Below are 20,626 nucleotides of genomic sequence, written 5' to 3' on the forward strand. Positions count from 1 at the left end.
TGCAGAAGTTTTAGATTTAACTTCTCCAGAAGTTTTAGATTTAATGTACTGTGTTGCCTCTGCAGTGCCGCGTGTTGTTTTCTTGACAACATTCTGGTCCGAAACAGCAGGTCACATAACAGAAAACAGGAAAGATGAAACATGCAAAGGCTTATCTTGATAACAGTGTATGAAATCAGGTGTATACAATGCTAACAATGTGCAAAATTTTAAAATATACATTCCTCTACCAATTTTTATCTTAATTTTCCTCTTTTAGCAGCAAACAATTTTACAACAGTTTTCTATATTGTTCTATAAGCATTAATATACAATCCTAAAATATGACACCTACTACCTACCACCAAGACATTTTCCTGTGAAGTCATATGACCCGTGAAACGTCCCTCTTAGATTGACCAGATGCTGCCAAAAACACTCCTTGTGCATGAATGGACTGGGGAAACCCTGGGATGACTTAGCATGCTGATGAGCTTGTGTGGCTGTTTATCCCAATTTAGGTGAAGTAAATCAGAGAATGGAAAGATATCTTAGATAGTTTGAACTTGCTTCATAGCATAGGGCCCAGTTTAACTGGGGATCCCATTTTGTGTTTACATACTCCCTGTGTTCCAGTTATTTCTGTACACAGATTCATCATTTCCCACTAACAGCAGCAAATTACGTCATAAAATTTACGAGGTTAAAGACGTTGCAGGGAAAAAAAATTCCATGAGAAGCTTGTGCCAAATCCATGTCAACATCACCTTCAGACAATACTGTGAGACAGGATGACAGGGGCGTACCACTGTGCCTCTGTGCCAACAATCACAAGTGGATGTTAACCCGGTGACACCATTGATTCCTTGATTGATAATTGAGTTTGTGTGCTTTTCACTCTGTGAGCTGTGTAACACCTATGACTGAAAACAAGCCAATTTTAATAAGTGAGCATCACAGCTTGACACATACAGCCATTATTCTGTTCACAATAAGCTACTTTCCTTCTTTTTTTATCAGCTCAGACAATTGTTAGATTTGTCGAGTTTTGTAATTCAGGAAATAGCAAAGATCTAATCAGCAGACAATTTCCTTACTCTGTGGGTGTGTCACCATAAAATGTGCAGTGGAAAGTTTAGGCTTGCACTAAAGCACACTAACTGACGGTTAAAAATGCAGAATCCATTGGATGCCTACTGATCTACACTTATAGCACACCCATTTGGCACATGACTGCACTGATAAAAAGTGCTCATTAATAAGGAAGCTTTTTTGTTTTTTGCTTTTTTAACTATCCAAAAGCCATAAAACTTTATTTACTTGAAAGAGATATGTAGAAATTTTGAGATACTGCTTCGAAAAATGTCTACTTAGTGCTAGCTGGTTATTTATTTATTTATTTATTTATTAAGGGGGGGAGCAAGCTTCCTTGGTGCTCCTCATACTCCTGTGAATGCATATGTTTTTTTGTTTTTTTTATCTACAGTATTATATTAACTTATAGTGCATTTATTCTCCCATTGAATTGGACGTCTGAGATCAAATATATCTTCCCTGTGTTTTCCCAACTCCTTGTATATGTGGCTTTTAATTTAATCTCGCACCCTGCCCTTTATTTTTATCTGTACAGATACAGTACATGTACATGTATCGCTACATTTATATTAATTACTGTAATTACTATTCCCTTTGGCAACTTTGAAAATTAAAATTAAAAAAGAAAAGAAAAAGCAGTGGATCTCAGAGCCGGTTTACATAGATAGTCCACAGAGAGCATGCGCGATATTCCCGCCGACTGACTGCTTGCTCACGTAGACACTGGGGGATGCTGGAGTCTGTACCCTGAGACCCTTACTGGAAGCTGAAGGTGTGGGACTCTGTAAGCTGAGCTGTGAGCGTACTGGAAGCGGGGAAAATGGACTCGTGCAAAGTGAGCGAGTTTGATAAGGGCCAGATTGTCATGGCTAGAGAAATGGGCGTGAGCGTTTCCGAGACGGCAAGCCTCGTGGGCTGCTCCCCGGAGGCGGTGGTGAACACCTACCAAGAGTGGTGCGAGAAGGAACCGGAGACAACCGGAGGAAGGAACGTTCAAGAGGCTTTTCTGCGTGAGCGGCTGCCCGGCAAAGAGCACGAAAACACGGCTGCTGAGGAGGAGGAGAAAACAGGAGATGACGATGAATTTAAATATAGTGTGAGAAAACAAGAGACTTAGGATCGGTGTTTTTGTTGTTGTTGTTGTTGGTTTGTGTGTGTGCCTGTGTGCTTTGTATCGTTGGGTTTAGACATAGATTAGATTTTTTTATTTTTATTTAATTTATTGTTGTTTTTTTTCCATAGGTCAGTTGGCTTAATGAATTTTAGATGTCACAGTGATTTAAATTATAAGCTGAGATCAGTTTGTTTAAATGCCAAAATAAAAGGTGGCTTAAAACAATCAACAAATTAATGACATATCTTTTAACTGGGATCGGAGAAAAATAATAAATAAGCGATGTTCTCTAAGCACAATTTCTTTACCAAAGTATGTTTTTAAATCTACCAACAAATAAGTGTTGTGGAGTTTACACCAAAAAGACAACTGTCTTCAATATCACAGACAAAGGGCAACATGCTGCTGACATATGGACTCGGAGGGGACCAGCCGCATGTCTCTGCTCACTGTAGTTTCGCATTGCAAATTCATAATTTTATAATTAAACTGCAGGTGAACTCAACGTCATCTAGACTTGTTAATTGAGATTTAATTTCCTCTATTACTGCGTCACTTGAAATAACACAGACATATTTCTTTATTTTTAAGAAGGCAGTTTTTATGCAAATGCAAGACTCTAAAGTGCAAGCGGTTTTATTGCAGGAGTCTATTAATGGGAGCACAGCACACAAAATTGCGTAATATTTGTTGTCGGAGGACAAATATTCGGATTCCTAGCATTCCTATTAGAGTTCTAATTTACAATTTCCTGTCGTGGAGAGAAAGAGAGGTGCAGCCACTTGCTGTGGCTCCAAAACATCATCAACAGTTAACATGTTAAAACAGGTCAGCAATTTAAGCGTGTACATAAAGTGAAGTAATTCAAGGTTCCACCATTATGCTGCACTGGTGCAGGGCAAACTTTTACAGGCAAGTCTAGATAGAGTAGGTTTTTGTTGAAACTTGCCTGCAGTTAAAAAAAATATATATATATGTGGTGCAACTGGAAATTGAGCTATACTCTTGTTTATGTTTGAGCTGTTGGCTTTACCCTCTCTGCAGAGAAGACTGAATTCTTAGTGGACATAATGGTGTCTCAATAGCTTCCCTGTCGGCCACATTCCCAAAATCCTCTTTGTTTAGGTGCAGCACCATAAACTAGTCTTAACCCACAAATAACAGTAGCGTCAGCTTGTGTTATCTCACATTATTGGGAACCAACAAGAACACTGCAGCACTCTCCTCCAAAACACGACATGAGACAAGCTTTAAATGATCAAATCAGAGAATGTGAACTCTGACTGTAATAGTGACCTATGTCATGAGAAGGTTTATTGAATTTAGATTTTTTTGACTATGCATTTGAATTGTGATACAGTGCCACTTCATCAAAGTTGACTTGTTTCAAAATCAAACATATTTAAGCAGCAACTGTTGCATTAAAGTTTGTTTGAAGACATAAAAAGACGTTAACGTGCTCGTAGCCTTTGCTGGTAGTGCTTTGACCTTCACTCCAAATTGTTGGACCTCTACATGTCACACAAAAACTTTTACACTTAGGTTTGTATCTTTCCTCAAAAAAGCTGTTTTTCCCTGATGTTTTGTGTGTGAGAGGAATTATATATTGGAGTCAGCTCACAAAGGCTTACATTGAGTCTAAACACTACATTATACTTTACACAAACACGATGAAAAATGTTACAATATTAAGTTTATAACTATGAAAAAAAGAGAACACTTCCTTTGGGTTTTATTCAATTTCAGCTGTGCTTTTGATCACAGATCACCTGTGACTAACTGATATGTTTTTTTTCTTGCATTTTTATTCAGGCCTTCACATTTATTGCAGTAGGAAAATTCTTTCAGTTTGTGGCTGCAACGAATGGTAACTGGTAAAGCTCATAAGCATAATTCAGGTGTTAACTGGATTTGTGTTAGAGTAAGGATGAAGTCACTCAATGTAGCAACTACATTTTCTATTAAAAGTAGGAAAACATTTAGAACGAGCAGTTTCTATTGACATTAATTTATGAATCTGTAGCACTGTGAGCTCTCTCTCTCTCCACTGTGATATTGCTCAGTGTAGCTCACCCAGCAGTCTCTTTGTCTATCAGCTATAATCATTTGAATGCGACAGAATCATTGCAATAAGGATCTCGGTGTTTAAGTGAATGGGAAACCCATTGGTCTACAACAAAGACATGAGTGATAGATTGAGTATCGTTTCCTTAATTTGTACACCCACATGTGCCTGCTTGTAATAAATTATGGGTGTTGTATTAAAACCATTAACTTATGTAATTACAAGGCCCAACCTAAAGTACTGTGGCCCACCCAAAATCAGAATCCTGGCACTGTGTCCGTCTGCTGATGTAGTTCAGCTTAAAATTTAAAAGTTCAGCTAGAAATCAGCCTCAATTCACTGTCAAGTCACACACAATGTTCAAATATTTTTTTATTTCAGAAGTCTGCGTTTACTGAAATGTGTCCCATGTAACCTATGTACCTTGTTGTACGTCTTGGAATTGTCTCGCAGATTTCTCATGATAGATCTCATGATTTCTCTCCTGCACGCAGGGGCCCATTTTTCAAAAACCGTATATTACAACAAAAAACATAATACAGATTCCAAAAATAATATTTCTTGGGAAAAAGTAATTTCCATAAGAAAATATATATTTTTTTAAAAACACAAATCTACTGATGTACACACAATATTTGTAATGTACTGTGCATAGCAGATAAAAACCATAATACCCACACCCCCTTTCTGGCAGTCTTCAGCAGTTCACTTTGCTGCTTCATGCAGTAAAATGAATACATTGTTCCAACACATGAAACAAACGAGAGCCACTGCTACACTGAGATGCAGTCTTATAGCATTTTGAGCTGCTGCATTGTCCTCTAGAAATGTCACTGAATGTCCATCATCTTTAATCCAGCAGTTCCTGAATCAGATAACTGAGTTTGATCCTTTATAGTGTCCACTCTCGGGTCAGGCAGTGGCTGTGGCCGCTGTCAGTTTGAGAGCATCTGACAGGTTGTGATTCTTGATTCTGGAGCTGGCTATGGTTTCCAGATGGGATTTGGGCACCCATCCACGTTGCCGATCAGAGAGCTTCGTCCCTTCTACCCAGTCTGGAAAAAAAAGGATAGAATCCAACATGAGTGATTTCTTCAAATGCTTGTAGGCATTTCTAGTTGGGAATGACAATGAAAGTAATGAGATGATCTTACTGTCACTGCTTTCCTGGTGCACCAGAATGACATCAGCTTTTTCTAAGGACAACTCATCTGGCTGCTGAGCAAAAAAAGCTCGGATACACTGCATCTGTTCGAAATCTGGAAGAGAAAAAATGGAAAGGATAAAAGTTAAAGGAAGTTCCTAAACAGAACAGCTCTAATTCATCAAAAATTAAGTCAACACACCATTGTGTTAAAGTTTCTCCCACTGCTTATATATTTAGGTTGTTTGCAGAATGCTGCAGGATGCTGTCCCCAGTACTGAATGGACTGATGTGTATTTAGAAAAATCATCATGCTACAATGTTATGAATGGAAATTTTGGGCCCAATTTAATGTTTTCCTTTGTAGTAGTCCATCCAACTATGCGTGGGCCGACATTAGGCAAGAGGTAGATACACCCTCAGCATTAGTTAGAGTCACCAATTAATCCAACAAGCGTGCTTTTGGATTATGGGAGGAAAGCAGAGCACCCAGAAAAAATGCATCAGGTACAGGAACGTCACATTACAGACCGCAATCAAGAGTCTTTTCTCCCTTTAAGACTAGGTCATTTGTCCAGCACTTGTCAATAGAAGATTGTAGACAACCTTGCATCTACAGGCCTCTCTTTCGAATGCTAGACTCTAAATCTCACCACTGCTGTGAAAGACAAATGATTTGATTTTAAACATTTTTTGTTCCTGTTTTTGCTAAAATCCAAATGCTTTGCTTTAGCCGGATGTGTAATTTACTGTCATGTACAAATTCATATTGTTATTGATGATATAAACCGGAGAAGAATCTTTAACACATTGTTGGGTTTATTGACTGCTATGAAGGGATTTGAAGGCTTTTACTCGCATTTAACTATGAACTAAACAAATTGCAACATCTAACCCAAGGTGAAAACTTTACCTTGTGCACTAGAAAAATCTACTTCAGTATGGGGCCTGGAGAGGGCGGATATCCAACGAAGCTTATCACTCCTGGAAGAATATTTAAAAGAAGATGCGTCTTATACAAACTTTTATGATGCGGTAAAAACTGCAGACATTACTGCTACTATCCAAGTCTCTTACGGTGCATCAGTCCTGAGGAGCAGGGATTTTTGTGCCATATACAACCGGAACAGATTCTTCTGTAGGGAGTGAAGTTTGACACGACAGTTCTCGACTCGCAGCTCTGATACTGGACAGTGATCAATTACTGTAAATCTTCCCCCTCTGCAAACAGCAAAAATCACAGAAGAAATGAGCCAGCGGAAGGAAATCTGATTATCGAAGAGGTGATGACATAAGACAGTAGATATGAGGATAACAGGATGAACCAAATGATAATGAGAGAGATGCTTAATGCCTGGTGATGCATTACTGTTCATTCACAAAACAACGTGATTGTTCTTACTCCTTTGGTAGTGAAAGCAGCAAGTAGTCATTGAAGAGGTGCAAATAAGCATTTCTCTCCGTCTCCTTAAGAGAGAAATCCATCAGTTGAGTGACAGGACCTTCTCGAACCATCCTCCGAGACTGGCTAATCAAAGGAAGAGTCTGCAATTGAAAAACACACAAAGAAAAAAAGAGGAAGATAAAGTAGATATTACGTTTTAATGATTGTTAATGTCAAACTACTATTTAAATGGGGAAAAATTAACTCCAGAGATTTGGTAGTTTTGATTGTTGGGAAGCATACTGGACACATTTGGACAGTCGTTACCCACCTTGCACTCAAAGTCCACCTTAGCGCTGAGAGAGACCAGAGACTCGATGCTTTTCATTTGAGAGATGCTGTCATTACCTTCTTGAATAATCTAGAAGAGTGACAAACAAAACACCGATTTCACAACAAGTAGTCTGAGATATTCAGCTTATTTTTAGTAACTGTAATTTTGCTATTATTTGTAAATATTCAGTGAATTTAAAAAAAAAAAAATTGTGTCGCTGTACGTTCTCCAGTTGTTTCAGAGCTTTGATGGCCTGCGTTGCCTCCGCCGTGCCGCGTGTTGTTCTCTTGACAATATTCTGGACAGAAACAGCATGAACGTGTTCAGGTGAGAAAATAGCAAAAAGGACCAAACGTCAATTAAAAGCTGCTGCAGAGAGCTTTCATACACACCTGGACCAGCAACTTAAGTCTTGTAATCCTTTGGAAGGGAAGCACAAGGAAGGAGCGAAGAGGAAGTCTCTGGCAAACAGCACTCTTCTCTATTTTCTCCACGATCATTTTAAACCTTGGATTCTCATTCCTAGAAAGAAAAGAGAAATTTTAACCATAATTTTTAAAAAAACAAACAAACAAAAAAATAATAAATAGATACAAGAAAAATTAGAACCAAACAGAGGAAACACACAGCATGATTCAGTGGCTTACATGAGTCTCTGATAAGTTGCATCCTGATAGGACTGGTTGGTGAGGTAGGGCACATAGGCTTTTCTGAAGAGCGGACACTGCCGATAAATGATGTCGCAGACGGTGAAGTGCATGACGTCTGATTCCACCCGCTCCTCCAGTTTTGACAGAAAACTAAAAATCATAAAGCAGCATTTTTTAAAACCAAAGGCTTCAAACTCTGTGCCTGCAAAGCACAAATAGGCACAGAAAGATAGATGCATGTCAAACTATCACTATATATTACTCATTATAATAATGGTGTACTAACTACAATAAGAAGTTTTTGAGCAAAAGCATATTTTAATTATGAAGTTATGTGACACCTGTGCAAGATTTCATGGCAGGTGCTTTAATCTTAAATCTAACAAACAGCAGTAACTGACAGACTTTAGTCTCATAGCTGTATCTAAATGTAAAGGCAGAACTAGTTCAGGTAAATGCAAATGTATAGCCGAGTTATAGTTCTGACCTGTGGCTAATGGCACGAACATCAACCAGCCTTGAGAAGAGCCAGTTCTTGTCCTGAGTGCTCAACTGCGCCCCCAGCTGTTTAGACTTGACAAAGTGGTCAACGACAATTTCCAAACTCCGGCAGTAGGATGCTTCCGAGGTAATAACTTCAAACCTCACCTTGAAACCAAAAGCAAAAGTGAGAATGTTAAGCATGTGTCAGCAGCACAAAAACTGCAGCTAATAACCACACTGCTGTCAGTCTGCTAGAAGCTTGGAAATTTCAAAGACTTGTTCCACAATTTCACAACAAGTCTTTGAAAGTTTACAAGGAAAAATGTTTATGCAACTGAATATTCTGGCAAGACACGCACATCTGCCAGTAAAACGTAGATAACCTGGAGGTTTAGTCTGGAATGTGACAAGGAATCATTTGGACAGTTTGAGTGGGCATAAGTGTGATGCAATGATCATGAAAAGCGGATTCATCTAAGTCACACGATTTCCTATAAACAGTTTTTAAAAAGCTGACAATGTAAAATGCAATCCGAGCACTTCTTAAGAAAACCTTAAGAAAAGATCTTAAGAAAACAGGTCACTCTGCTTCAGCACAGGAGGGATTTGTACAGTTGTACAGATAAAATGAGTCTAGAAATTTTAAATACGGCATTTAAGTAGCCGGAAGAGTCTGAATTTCCATTAGGCAAAAATGTTTTGCCAGTTTTTTTCCAGAATTGCAAATACAGACTGTTACACTGATCCTTAACATTTACGACACATAAATGTAACAAATTACAATTAAATCAAGCTCAGAAGCTTAACAGGAAGTCTGTAAGGAAAGTCACAGATAACCGTCATGCAAACAACTGCTAGGAAAACAGACCATCTATGAAAAAATGACTAATAATATTACTTCTATCAATCATCTGATGGAAAGTTACTTGCATAATACTCCTGCTCCAGTGAAGTCTAAAGGAAAATACATGATTTGTGAGGATTTTTATGCAATCAAATGCCGACCATTTCATATGTCGATTAAGTCAAAGTTACCTCCTGTAGCCGCCTCTGGTCCTCTGTGAGCTCGTCTAGCTCAGCACTGTTCCTGACCCCCGGCAGATCTCGCCACAGCGAGGATGACTGTGAGATTGACAGACGCGGGGAAGAAGCTCTACGTTCACCCTTGGGGCGTTCAGGGAGAGGCAAGCTTTGGATAGAGACAGAGCCTGTGTGGGAAAAGGACTGGGCATGTGTTTGTGGGGGTATGGGAGGAAGAGCTCTGCGGGCAGGAGGAGGTGAGGGAAGAGGAGACGAAGTATGGTCCTCACTCACAGAGAGGAATTCAGAGCGAGCCTGGCGCAGGATCTCAAAGTTCTGGGCTGCCTCGCTGTATTGCTGATAGAGCTGTGCGGCATCTGGGTGAGAGGCAGCAAGAGAGACGAATAAATAAAGAGCGCACGAGACAAAAAGAAGGTAGGGATTTTTATTTTTTTTAATTAAAAGGAGCAAAGGAAAAACAGGCCAGACAGGAACAGCGCTACCCATAAGGAGCTGTTTACATTTGTCTTTGCATTCCAACAAGTAGGTGTGTGGAGGGAAAGTTGAAGTAGCAGCTGTTTTTCCTCCGAACATGTTAGAAAATATGAATGCTTGCAGAAACATGCCCGTGACTTTCAAATATACCAGTATATACAGTGCAGCCAAAGACACATTACTGCCCCATTTCTCCCAATATCCATTTCAAGATATAATTAGCCAAAAGGACCACTGCCATTTTAGATCTTTTAAATCATCATTTGTAAACGTAACAAAGCACTAGTACACAGCACTCAAAGTTTATGACCTTTACAGTTCTAAGCCAGTGAATCACACACATTCGAGGGAAATACTCAAGTTGCATCACGCTTTTCCCGACTGCAATTAAAGCAGAGTACGACCTGTCACTTTGTTACCGACAAATTGTTGCCTTCTTCCAGTGAATCATAAATAAAGACACATGCAACAACAAATCATAAGAACTGAGCTGATGTGCTTGACTTGTATGTAAAGTGTATATACTACTACTTTTAAAAAGTAAAGAAGCAAAAAAGAAAGGTAGAACAGAGATACTCACTGTAAAACCTTGAATTACTTTTCTGTCTTTCGATTGTGCCAAAAATACTCCTACAGCACCAGGAAAGAAAATTAAATATAAGAAATGTGACATGACCTATTTGCATTAATGAGCAAATTATAGGCATTTCTCTTTTATTAATTTACATTATGGCTGACCTTTCACTGAATAATGCACAGTACTTAACAAATTTATTAGACCACCACAGCTGCCCCAATTTAACAGCGTTTGCCCAAATCCTTTTTTAATGCTTCTGTAATATCCAAACCCTTAAAAATGATATTTTTAATACTAAAACGAATTATTGTCGCTATCCACCAATGTTCAAATTTACCGTTTTACGCAAAAGCAGAAAAACAAACAGCACAGTAAAGCATATTATTCTTTGAGATGCCAAATCAGTCATTTAATTACATTCATGAACAGAAAACGTATTATATATGCTTGATTACTTAATTGATATTAATTAATTGATAGCTATTCTGACTTCTCAGAGAATTTCAGAGTGCCAGTTAGAATGTGTTATTTGCCCTAATAAATAACAATATAACCTTTTTAGTTTTAAACACAAGTGGTCTAATAAATTTGTTAAGCACTCCCAAACTAAAGCAACACAGCTAAGACAAGACTGTTCTTAATATCAGGTACATCAAATCAAATGTTTTTAAAAATGTGCATATATATGTGCATCTACACACACACACACACACACACACACACACACACACACACACACACACACACACACACACAGTATATGTGACAGTTATTCTCACCTCAGCCCCACTTCTCCCAAGCTTTTGCTCCGCTCATCCTCATCATCTGCAATATAGAAGTATCCATTTGTTGACACATTGTACAGCAACATAGCTGTATTTAAATAGGCAATAATTTAAATAAATAAGCTGGTTAATTTAGTAAACTTGATAAATAACTGAAGAGATTAGTGTTCAAAGCTTAGTTCTTGTGTCTTTTGCCTCAGAATGTGCTCAACTCTGACTTTTTAACTCCTGCTCTGGGCTTTCCCGGGGCAGGAGTTTGTCCGTCTCCACCTACTCTTATCTCCTCCCACTACCTGTATACTCAACGCTGACGCAGTTTCCACTGAAGGTAGCGTTTTGTGCTCAGATCGGGGTAATGATAATGTTCACTGATGTCTGCCTATGATCTGAGGTCCCCGTGACTGATTTTAAAAAATTAAATTAAATTAAAAACGGAGCAAAAATACACTAAGGCTTCAAGTAAGAGGAAATGACAGGATGACTGTAACTAAAATTCCTTTTAAAAAATAAATAAACAAACACAGTCGTGAAGCATTATTTGGTGCATGAGTAAATCCTGAGACTGTTTAATCTAGTTTCCTCTGAGGTCAGTCTATCTTGAAATGTCATTGATTAAATGATTAAAATTTCATGCGTTGCCATTTGATTTGAAAGAGGAAAAGTTTTTTTTTTTGTTAAAAAAAAAAATGAGTAAAAAGGAGGGAGGTGAGGTAATAATGGAGCTTTCCTGGAAACATTAGGACTGAACTGAGAAGACAGCCACAATGTTTCCATCCTCAACCTTCTTTCTTTACCTGTTGCATAAAATACTCTGGTTCTGCGATCCCTTCCAACACCTTCATCTTCTTCCACGTCTACATTTCTTCTTTGAGTTGTTTTACGGACTCCCTTTCTTCGAGATGGCACTTTGGAACCCGGTTTCCGAGAACTGTAGGAGCTCTCCAGATTCCCTACTTTCCCCTCTGCCTCCACCCCTGCCTCTACGCTATTCACCTCAGTCAGTTCTGGTACTATCACCTCCACTGCATTAGCCCTGTCCTCGGGCTCCTTTCCTTGTCTTTCTTCTTCACTTTCATCCCTTCCATAGTCCACCCCCTGGCTCTCACCCTCACTAGAGGGGCACAGGAGCTCAGACTCACAGTCATGATAAAGAATAGGGCAGCTGTTAGGCTTGTAAAGGGTGTTGTTCGCACTTAAATACATCTCCGCTTCCTTCTCTCTGAGTTCTTCTTTTTCGCTTTCTTTCAAATTAAACTCGTCTTCAGTTTCACTGACTGTCACCTTTATGTCTGACTTTCCTAACTGAACTTCACCAGAAGACTCTAAAGTTGTTTTGTCCATGCTGCAATCTTCCTTCTTTTCTGATTTTAGTGCCGTGTCAGCATGAGTGTGTGTATGCGTTACAACATGCATAGCCGTGAATTGGTCAGCATGCATGTGGGCTTGGCTCTGCCCCATACCTCTCGCATCGAACAGCTCTTCCAGCTCTGGCTCTAAGTCATCATCTTCCATTCTCAGCTTAATCGCAGGCACCTCCCTTGTTTCTTCTGCAACTTCCTCTTGTGGCTTAGCATTGCTGGTCTCAGTCTGGTTGGCAGCTGGTTGTTCTTCCTGGGCCTCTGTGCTTGGTTCTTCCTCTGAATGTCCCAGGATCTCACGGACCACATTTTTAGCCCATTTAAGGTGGGGGGCTTGGGAATGCCGCTTGGGCTCCTCAGACACGCTCCATGCCCCACTCAGTCTGATCCGAAGAGCTTCCACCTCCTCTGGACTCATTCCTGTAGTGTTTATCCGATCAAAGATGGGCTGAAGTTGATCTCTCTCTGATTGAGAAATTGGACTTTGCATTTCTTTCTTGTCTGTTGGCCCTTTATTTTTCTCTCTCCATTCCTTGAGAAGTCTGTCAGTTTTTGAGTCCTTTCTTCCCATTTCAGAATACGACTGCTTCCCTTTGCTTCTCATTTCCTTTCCATATTTTAAGTTATGAACCTCTGAAGGTGCTATGGAGTGGATATTGCTTTCAGTTGCTTCTTCCGTGGACAGCCTCTCCTCCCTCTGAACTTTATGCTCACTTCCTGTGTCCCGGTTGTTTATCATTGGGTGCTCATCATTCCTACATAATCTCCGAAGCGAGTCATTCTGAGGCTGCTGAGTGATGTCATCAACCAACTCATGGTGAGTTTCTAAATTCGGGTCGCTTCTTTCCACTCCTCCGATCTGATCAACCTGCAATGGCAAAATATTGCTGGGTTTTGATCGGGGAAGAGTTTGCCCAACCACACAGAAGAGGTACTTTGGCTGCTTCTCCTCCCCCTGATCCTCCCCGTCAGCTGTTTCCACCTCCCCCATTGTCCGTTCTTCCTCCCTCTTCTGATCTCCCACAAATCCCTGGAAGCCAGCAGGTGCCTGGGTTCCACCTTCCTGGAATTCCTGACAGTCCCTAAACCCTTCTTCACTGTTCTCCTCTCCACTTGACACGGTCACGAAGCCATCCTCTGTGGACGGCATGTCGTCTCTCTCTTTCTTCCACCCTACCTCACTTCCTCCTTCACTCTCAGAGGGTGGCCAGTAATTACACCCATTCTCATCGTCTCTGTCATCTATGACATTGTCTCCTTGTTCATCCCTTTGCCAGCTTTCCTCTACCCCTGCATCACTGTCAGACAGATGTTCCTTCCCTCTCTTCCCTCTCCTGATTTCCCCCACATTCTCCTCATCTGCACTGACTCCCTCCTGTTGCCTCTGTGCGTCTTCCCTGCACTCATTTCTCCCCCCCTGCCTTCTTTCACAATCTGGTTCCTCTTTTACTGGTCGCCCATCTCTTCCTCTCTCTGTCTGTGAGTCCATACTCATGTCTCCTTCTCCCCTTAGCTCTTTCCGCCCTGTGTGCCTCTTGCTGTCTTCAAATTTGTCTGTGCTATTCTTGCCCCTCTGTGGCTCTAACCACATCCTTCTCAGCTCTGGCACACTGCCAGTCTTTTCTCCTTTATCGCTCTCGTGTCTCTCATTTCTTACTTCCCTTTGACTTTTGTCAGCAGTTCTGTCTTGATCCCTCCATGTTTCTCTCTCTCTTTTCTTTTCAAAACTGCTGTCTCTCCTTGATTCCCGCTCGTCATACCTGTCCCTGTTTCTTCTGTGTCTCTTCTCACTATCAGGATCACTGCTCCACTCTCCACTGCTGTGAGTTCGTGCTGGCGGACTGGGAGCCCACTCATTTGGTAATCGACTGCTTCTGCCTGTAGTATCAACCATTCTAGTACCAGCTTCTTTTTCCTTCCTTTTCCGGTCTCTCTCAGACTCATACTCTCTTCTATCCCATCTGTCTTCCCTTAAGTCTCTCCCACCTTCCCTCCCCTGCCTGTCAGTTTCTTTCCTTCTTTCTTTGTCTCTGTTTCTGTCTCTATATCGCTGCATTTCTCGATCTCTGTCATTTGCCATTTTGCCCATGTTGTCCCCCTCACTTCTGCTGTATTGAATTATCAGCTCCTCCCTCTCTCTGTCCCTCCCTCTTTCTCTCCTTGTCCCTCTTTCATCATCATCACCTTCACTCCTGATGTCTCTCCTTTTCTCTCTTCTTCTTGCATTCTCATTCTCCTTTCTATCTGCATAGTTCTCTCTGTCCTTTCTTCTGTGTGGGGAACCCATTCTTACCTCCCTCTCGTGCATGTCAGGCCTGGGCTTTTCTCTCTGTCTTTCTCTTCTATCCCAAGAATCATCCACCTCTCTTCTGCTGTCTTGAAACCTAATATCAGACAACTCCTGATATCGTCCCCTCTGGCGTAACTTCTCATCTTCTATGTATCTTCTTCCAGTGGGTTTCCCCTCTTCCTTTCCTCTGCCTCTAACCTCATATCTTTCCTTCTCAACCTGGAATGTCCTCTGTCTTTCTTGGTCCCAGACATCGGTCTCTGCTTTTTTGGGGGGCCTGTCATTCCACCTCCTTTCCCCTCTTTCTTCATCCATCTCAGTACCGGGCATCAATCTTCTATCAGGACTTGTAAGACCTTTTTTCATTCTGGGAAATGTGTCACCTTTCTTTGCCCTCCTTTCTAGCTCTCGCTTAAACCGATCAGCCATTGCCAGTCTGGGACTTGGATCCAGGGGGATTTTTCCACCTGGCTGAAGCTTGTGGTCAGACCTGCTTGTGTTTGTTAAAGTGTCAAAGAGGGTCCAACTGGGCCTTTTGGTCCCCATAGTACCATAGTTATTGGAGAACCTAGAAAAGAGCAGTCAGTGTCAGTCTCGAAATTGCATTACATTAAGATTCAAGCCAATATGTCAGATAGATGACTACAATATTGACCAAATTAAGTAAAATATAAAGCTTAATAAAAATGTCAATGAATATTAGTGGCATATCAATCATGTGGAGAGCCACAACCTCTAAAATGTTATAACTTGGACAATAATCTGTGCGTTTTCTGACTGCATTTTTAACACGTTTTGCACTTTCAACAAAAATCAAGACAAGACGAGATCGTTTTTTTAACAACAGAAAATCGAGAGGCAAGTCAGTGGAAGAAAGTGAGACCCTTTTACAGCGTTTTAAGAATGCATTAGAGACCTGCAAAGAACAGCATACCAAACGCAGCCTTTGAGAAAGCAAGGCCCAGTGACACATAGGCACGGCATGTAGCATACAAACCACATCTCGCAGTTTAACCAGATCTAAATATGTCTTCTAAGCAGAAGCAATTTGCAGCGTGGTATTTTTTAATCCATCTAAAATAATAATAATAATAAAATAAACAACTCACCTGAATGTTGTATCCGGTGAAGATCTGGTCTCCTCCTCCTCCCCAGCCCAGCTCAGCTCAGCTCAGCTCAAAAACATGGGATTGCACAACACAAAAATTCCCTCCTTGTGTTCATATTATCAGACTGACCCAAGATAAAGTCCTCCTTTTTTAAAGAATAAATAAATTCAGCTTTAAATCTCCTTTGGCTTTTCCTCTGGTGAAAAGTTAATGTTTACGCCTAAAATTGCTTTGCTGCCTCTCCCCCACCTCCCGTCTTCGCTCAAATTCCCAAACAAGTCTCAACAGATTGACACTTATCTTTGCCCTCCTTTTTCTCTGTCTTGTCCTCGCAGTCGCTGAACAGAGAGACCTCTCATAAATCAAGCAAAACTCGAACCGAGTGCGTCCACGGATTCACTCCCTTGTTCCGCCGACGAGATCGCCTCTGTGGACCCCCGAGAAAAAAAAAAAAAAGCAAAACAAATCACACAATACACAACTCTCTGCGCACTCCTGCACCATTCCTGTCTCACACGAAGTACAGGAAGCACACCTCCTTGGAGCGCCTCTCTTGGATCAGTGATTGGTTGATATGAGGTAGTCGGGTGTGTCTGCGCAACACACACGGACACATACAGCCAGGTAAAGGCGCTGAAGGAGAGTGGGGGAGGGGAGGGGAGGAAGAAAGTAGGTTTGAAAATACAAACTTTTTTGGAGCAAAGCAAACAGAGGCCTAGTAAAACTTGCCTGCGTTCCCTGGAGAGGCTGTACAGAGAGAGGGAGGGGAAGGAGAAACACCAACTGTTCCTTATGATTTAAAAAGAGAGCGAGCGAGATGAAGCAATCACAGAGGGAGAAACTAAGGGAGGGGTGATATGTGAGTGATTTGTATAACAATGACAACTTTACTATGTTTATCAACTACTGAGAAAGCCTGACATGAAAGCTCTGAAATGCTGTGACTCACTCTCATTAGCATGGTTAAATAGAAACCCACATGATTACTGTCACACTGCCTTGTTTCACAACTTTGTTGCAACTGCGCTCAGATTTTACGCACTTGCTAAGCGAATTTGCACAACACCACGTTTTTTAAAAAGTAATTTGGTAAAATACTTTCTGCCAGACAGACACACACACCTGGCTAACTTCTCTGCAACAAATCCGACTTCCAAGAAGGCTGTTAGGTCCAACTGATGATGTAACTACACCCCATGAGTCAACTTTACTGCATTTTACTGAAAGGTGTTTCTTTACCTTTACCTTTCCCATTTACTTTATAACAAGAAGGAGATCCATTTACTTTATAATCTGTCAAATGACTTTATATACATGGCCACACCTTGTTTAAATGGCTTGTTCAGCACTCTGTCGTTTGAGAAGATTTTATCACTTTCAGATTTGTGCACTACCTGTTACATTAGGCATGCCTGCTCAGCTCCTCTCCAGCGGACTACAGGAATTCATTGCATTTAGGCATGTAGAAATGCTGACAACCTGAAGTTCAAACCGAGCATCAGAATGAGGAAGATGGGTGATTTAAGTGACTTTGAATGTTGGATGGTTATTAGGACCAGACAGGCTGGTCTGAATGTTTCAAAAGCTGCTGGTCTACTGGGATTTTCTCACACAAACATCTTTAGAGTTTACAGAGAATGGTCTCAAAAAGAGAAAAAATTCCAGAGAGTGACACTTCTCTGGGTGAAAATATTGGTGTCAGAGGAGAATGGTCAGACAGCTAGGGACAACAGTAACTCAAATAACCACTTAATGTTAAAGGAAAGCTCAAGAGGAATACACAACCCTTAAAGCAGATGGACTAAAATGGCAGAAGACCACACCGAGTGCCACTCCTGTCAGCTAAGAAAGGGAATCTGAATTCACACAACCTCCCCAAAATGGGACAACATAAGCTTGGAAAAATGTTTCCTAGTCTGACGACTCTCAATTTCTGCTGTGACATTCAACATGCTGTAAACAACATGAAGGCATGGATTCGTCCTGCCTTCTATCAGTAGTTCAGAGTGGCTGATACAACAGAGAATGAACAAACCAAATAGTAAGACAGAGTTCTTTAAGGCAAAACACCTGAATGGAAAGACTAGTGATCTATAACCTTGTCATTTCGAGTTTGTGTTTGTAATCAGTGTTGAAAATAATGGCACATTGTTTAATACACTCTGATAAAAAAAAATCTCCACAGTTTAAAGGCTGTCCTGTAATGGGATTCATGTTGATAAGAAGCACATGTCACAGTCTATGACATGGCACGGCTATAACTCAACTATCAGTCGAGTTATAGCTCATCCAGCTCATGGTCCATCACTATTCAAAGGTTACTATAATGTGACAAGTACAGAAAGCAAATTATAGGATTCCTTGTTGGGGATTGGCTGTATGGCACAAGCTAATGAGGATTAAAATCCACTGAAAACTCAAAGACCCTCAAAAACAGTCACATCCGAGATGCATTAATCTCATGTCACTAAAATCTGACCAATACTCTAAGAGAAGTAGTGATTTTTATGAAAGTGGAAACGTATTCATAAAACAACCAATACGCCCTTGACCTTAATTTAGATGCAAGTCCATTAGGTGATATATTGTGTGAAAGGTAACTAAAATCTAACCAATACTGCAGGAAGAGTAGAGAATAATCTAAAAATACTGAGGGAAGTGAAACAGTGATCAAGATAAATATATATATAAATATTTTATATATATTTATCACATTTAACGAAAGCTGAGCAAGTACATACTCGACCACTGGTACTAAATAAACTTGAACTAATGCATGCCATGTTGACAAACCAGCTCTCTAATAAGTCATACTCTCGCGATAAATATTATGTTTTGGTTATAGAGTGTTTCAAAGAAGTGTTGACTCAAGTTCACGGTAACTTTAGAGGCCATTGTTTAGTTTATGCTTGAGTATTGTGGGGGTTAATCTGCCTTTCAAAACACTGAGTAATGATCATATTTCAGTAACCTCAGTTATGCCATGACTCTTGTAATGGAAATCTGTGTTGTTGGTCTACCAGTCATCCACAAGTAAACATTCTGTGTGAAAGTGAAAGTCCACTCTCTTTCAGCTCTAAGGTTTTACTTATCCCAACATATTAAAAATTACCTGTTCCTTAGCATGTTCTCACATTCTCTAAATACAACCTGACATTAACAGCAACATGTGACATATTCCCCCATCTTTATTTAACAAAATGCAAAAGCAGTTTGTGAGAAACTACACCCCATGATTCAGTCGCTTGTAGAAGCACCTTTAGTGTAAATAACTTAAAGTAATTGTTTGTATTGTATGACTTTATCAGTCTCTCATTTAGTTGTACAGGAATTTTGCCACAACTTTACAATGGTGCTTCAGTTCATTGAGGTTTGCAGGTATTTCTTTATGCACAACTCTATTAAGGTCAGACAGATCTATGGACTGGACCATTGCAACACCTTGATTCATTTCTTTTTCAGATCTGGGATCATGCTTTGTTGTATGACCCAATTCTGGGCAAGATTAAGCTTTTGAGCAGATGCCCTTGTTCTTGACTCAAGAATGCTTTGGCATACAAAGGAGTTCCTGGTCAACTCAGTGGTCAACTCAGTGACTGCAAGGTGCTCAGGTTCTATGGCTGCAAAATAAACCCAAATCATCACCGCTCAACCACTGTGGTTGACAGGTGGTGTGAGGTTTTATGATAGTTTTATGATAGTTTTGTTTTTTTTTTTGTTTTTTTAGTTTGTTCACTGTTACAATGCAGCCATGTTCATTATTGGGAGAATAAATCATTCCTGTTAACCCTTTTAACCTTGTTGACCCAGTCTTTTTCTAAATGTACCATCATGAACTTTAACATTGAATGTGCTAACTGAGGCCTGTCCAGTCTCAGCTGCAGTTTCTCTGAAGTGTCTGTTGCATGATGTCCACTCCAAAGAATATAGCACCTGTCTTGAATGTTTTCCACTTGTTAATAATATCCTCACAATAGAATGGATTTTAAGACCTGTAAATTGACAAAACCTCTGCTTTATAGAGGTGCTCACACTTGCTGATTATCAATTAATCAAGGGCATTTGATTAGCAGGACCTGGCTGCCTGAGGTTGAGAGATACCAGCTAGATGTAGTCAGGCTCACCGCCATTGTCACTGGACTGCTCTTCTGCAGTATGGGGTATCTGGCCCATTGCTACGAGCCATTTGGTTCCTGTATAACTGCAGTTAGAGCTTCGGCTGCATTGCAAGTAATGATTTGGACTCATTCCCAGGGAGTGCTGGACTTTGCCAGGACTGCCCTTTCACATCAAGGGGGCTTTGGGTAGCGGTCTGTTGTGGTGAAGAGAGAGCTGAAAGCGAAAGTAAAAGCGAAGCTCTCAATTTACCGGTCGATCTACGTCCCTACCCTCACCTATGGTCACGAGCTGTGGGTAGTGACAGAAAGAACAAGATCGCGAATACAAATGGCGGAAATGGGCTTCCTCCGAAGGGTGGCTGACTCCTCCCTTAGAGATAGGGTGAGAAGTTCGGCCATTCGGGAGGGGCTCAGAGTAGAGCCGCTGCTCCTCCACATCGAAAGGAGCCAGTTGAGGTGGTTCGGGTATCTGACAAGGATGCGTCCTGGGCGCCTCCTGGGTGAGGTTTTCTGGGCATGTCCCACTGGGAGGAGGCCCCGCTGGAGAGATTATATCTCTCGGCTGGCCTGGGAACGCCTTGGTGTTCCCCCGGACAAGCTGGAGGAGGTGGCTGCGGAGAGGGAGG

The 20,626-nt window shown here is 40.8% G+C and overlaps 1 protein-coding gene across 3 annotated transcripts; it reads right to left on the reverse strand.

The window, feature by feature from the left end:
* Positions 1–4,607: 4,607 nt before the first annotated feature.
* arhgef5 (Rho guanine nucleotide exchange factor (GEF) 5) lies at positions 4,608–16,687 on the reverse strand. 3 transcript variants are annotated; one of them, XM_013274627.3, is made up of 16 exons: positions 15,883–16,687; positions 14,777–15,341; positions 11,920–13,351; positions 11,120–11,165; positions 10,344–10,393; positions 9,284–9,645; positions 8,253–8,413; positions 7,763–7,915; positions 7,508–7,637; positions 7,339–7,413; positions 7,113–7,202; positions 6,800–6,942; positions 6,475–6,618; positions 6,311–6,381; positions 5,408–5,512; positions 4,608–5,308 (listed from the first exon to the last, which is right to left on the reverse strand). In XM_013274627.3, the coding sequence occupies exons 2-16, from the start codon at positions 15,317–15,319 to the stop codon at positions 5,166–5,168; spliced, it is 3,648 nt and encodes a 1,215-aa protein (XP_013130081.1). In that variant the 5' UTR covers positions 15,320–15,341; positions 15,883–16,687; the 3' UTR covers positions 4,608–5,165. The 3 variants fall into 3 exon arrangements, with proteins under 3 accessions (XP_013130081.1, XP_019219980.1, XP_019219981.1); XM_019364435.2 differs by having other exon boundaries at positions 11,920–15,341; positions 15,883–16,663; XM_019364436.2 differs by having other exon boundaries at positions 12,586–15,341; positions 15,883–16,652.
* Between the last annotated feature and the right edge of the window lie 3,939 nt (positions 16,688–20,626).

This window comes from Oreochromis niloticus, linkage group LG11 (genome assembly GCF_001858045.2).
Source record: "Oreochromis niloticus isolate F11D_XX linkage group LG11, O_niloticus_UMD_NMBU, whole genome shotgun sequence".
In the NCBI taxonomy this organism is placed as follows: Eukaryota; Metazoa; Chordata; class Actinopteri; order Cichliformes; family Cichlidae; genus Oreochromis; species Oreochromis niloticus.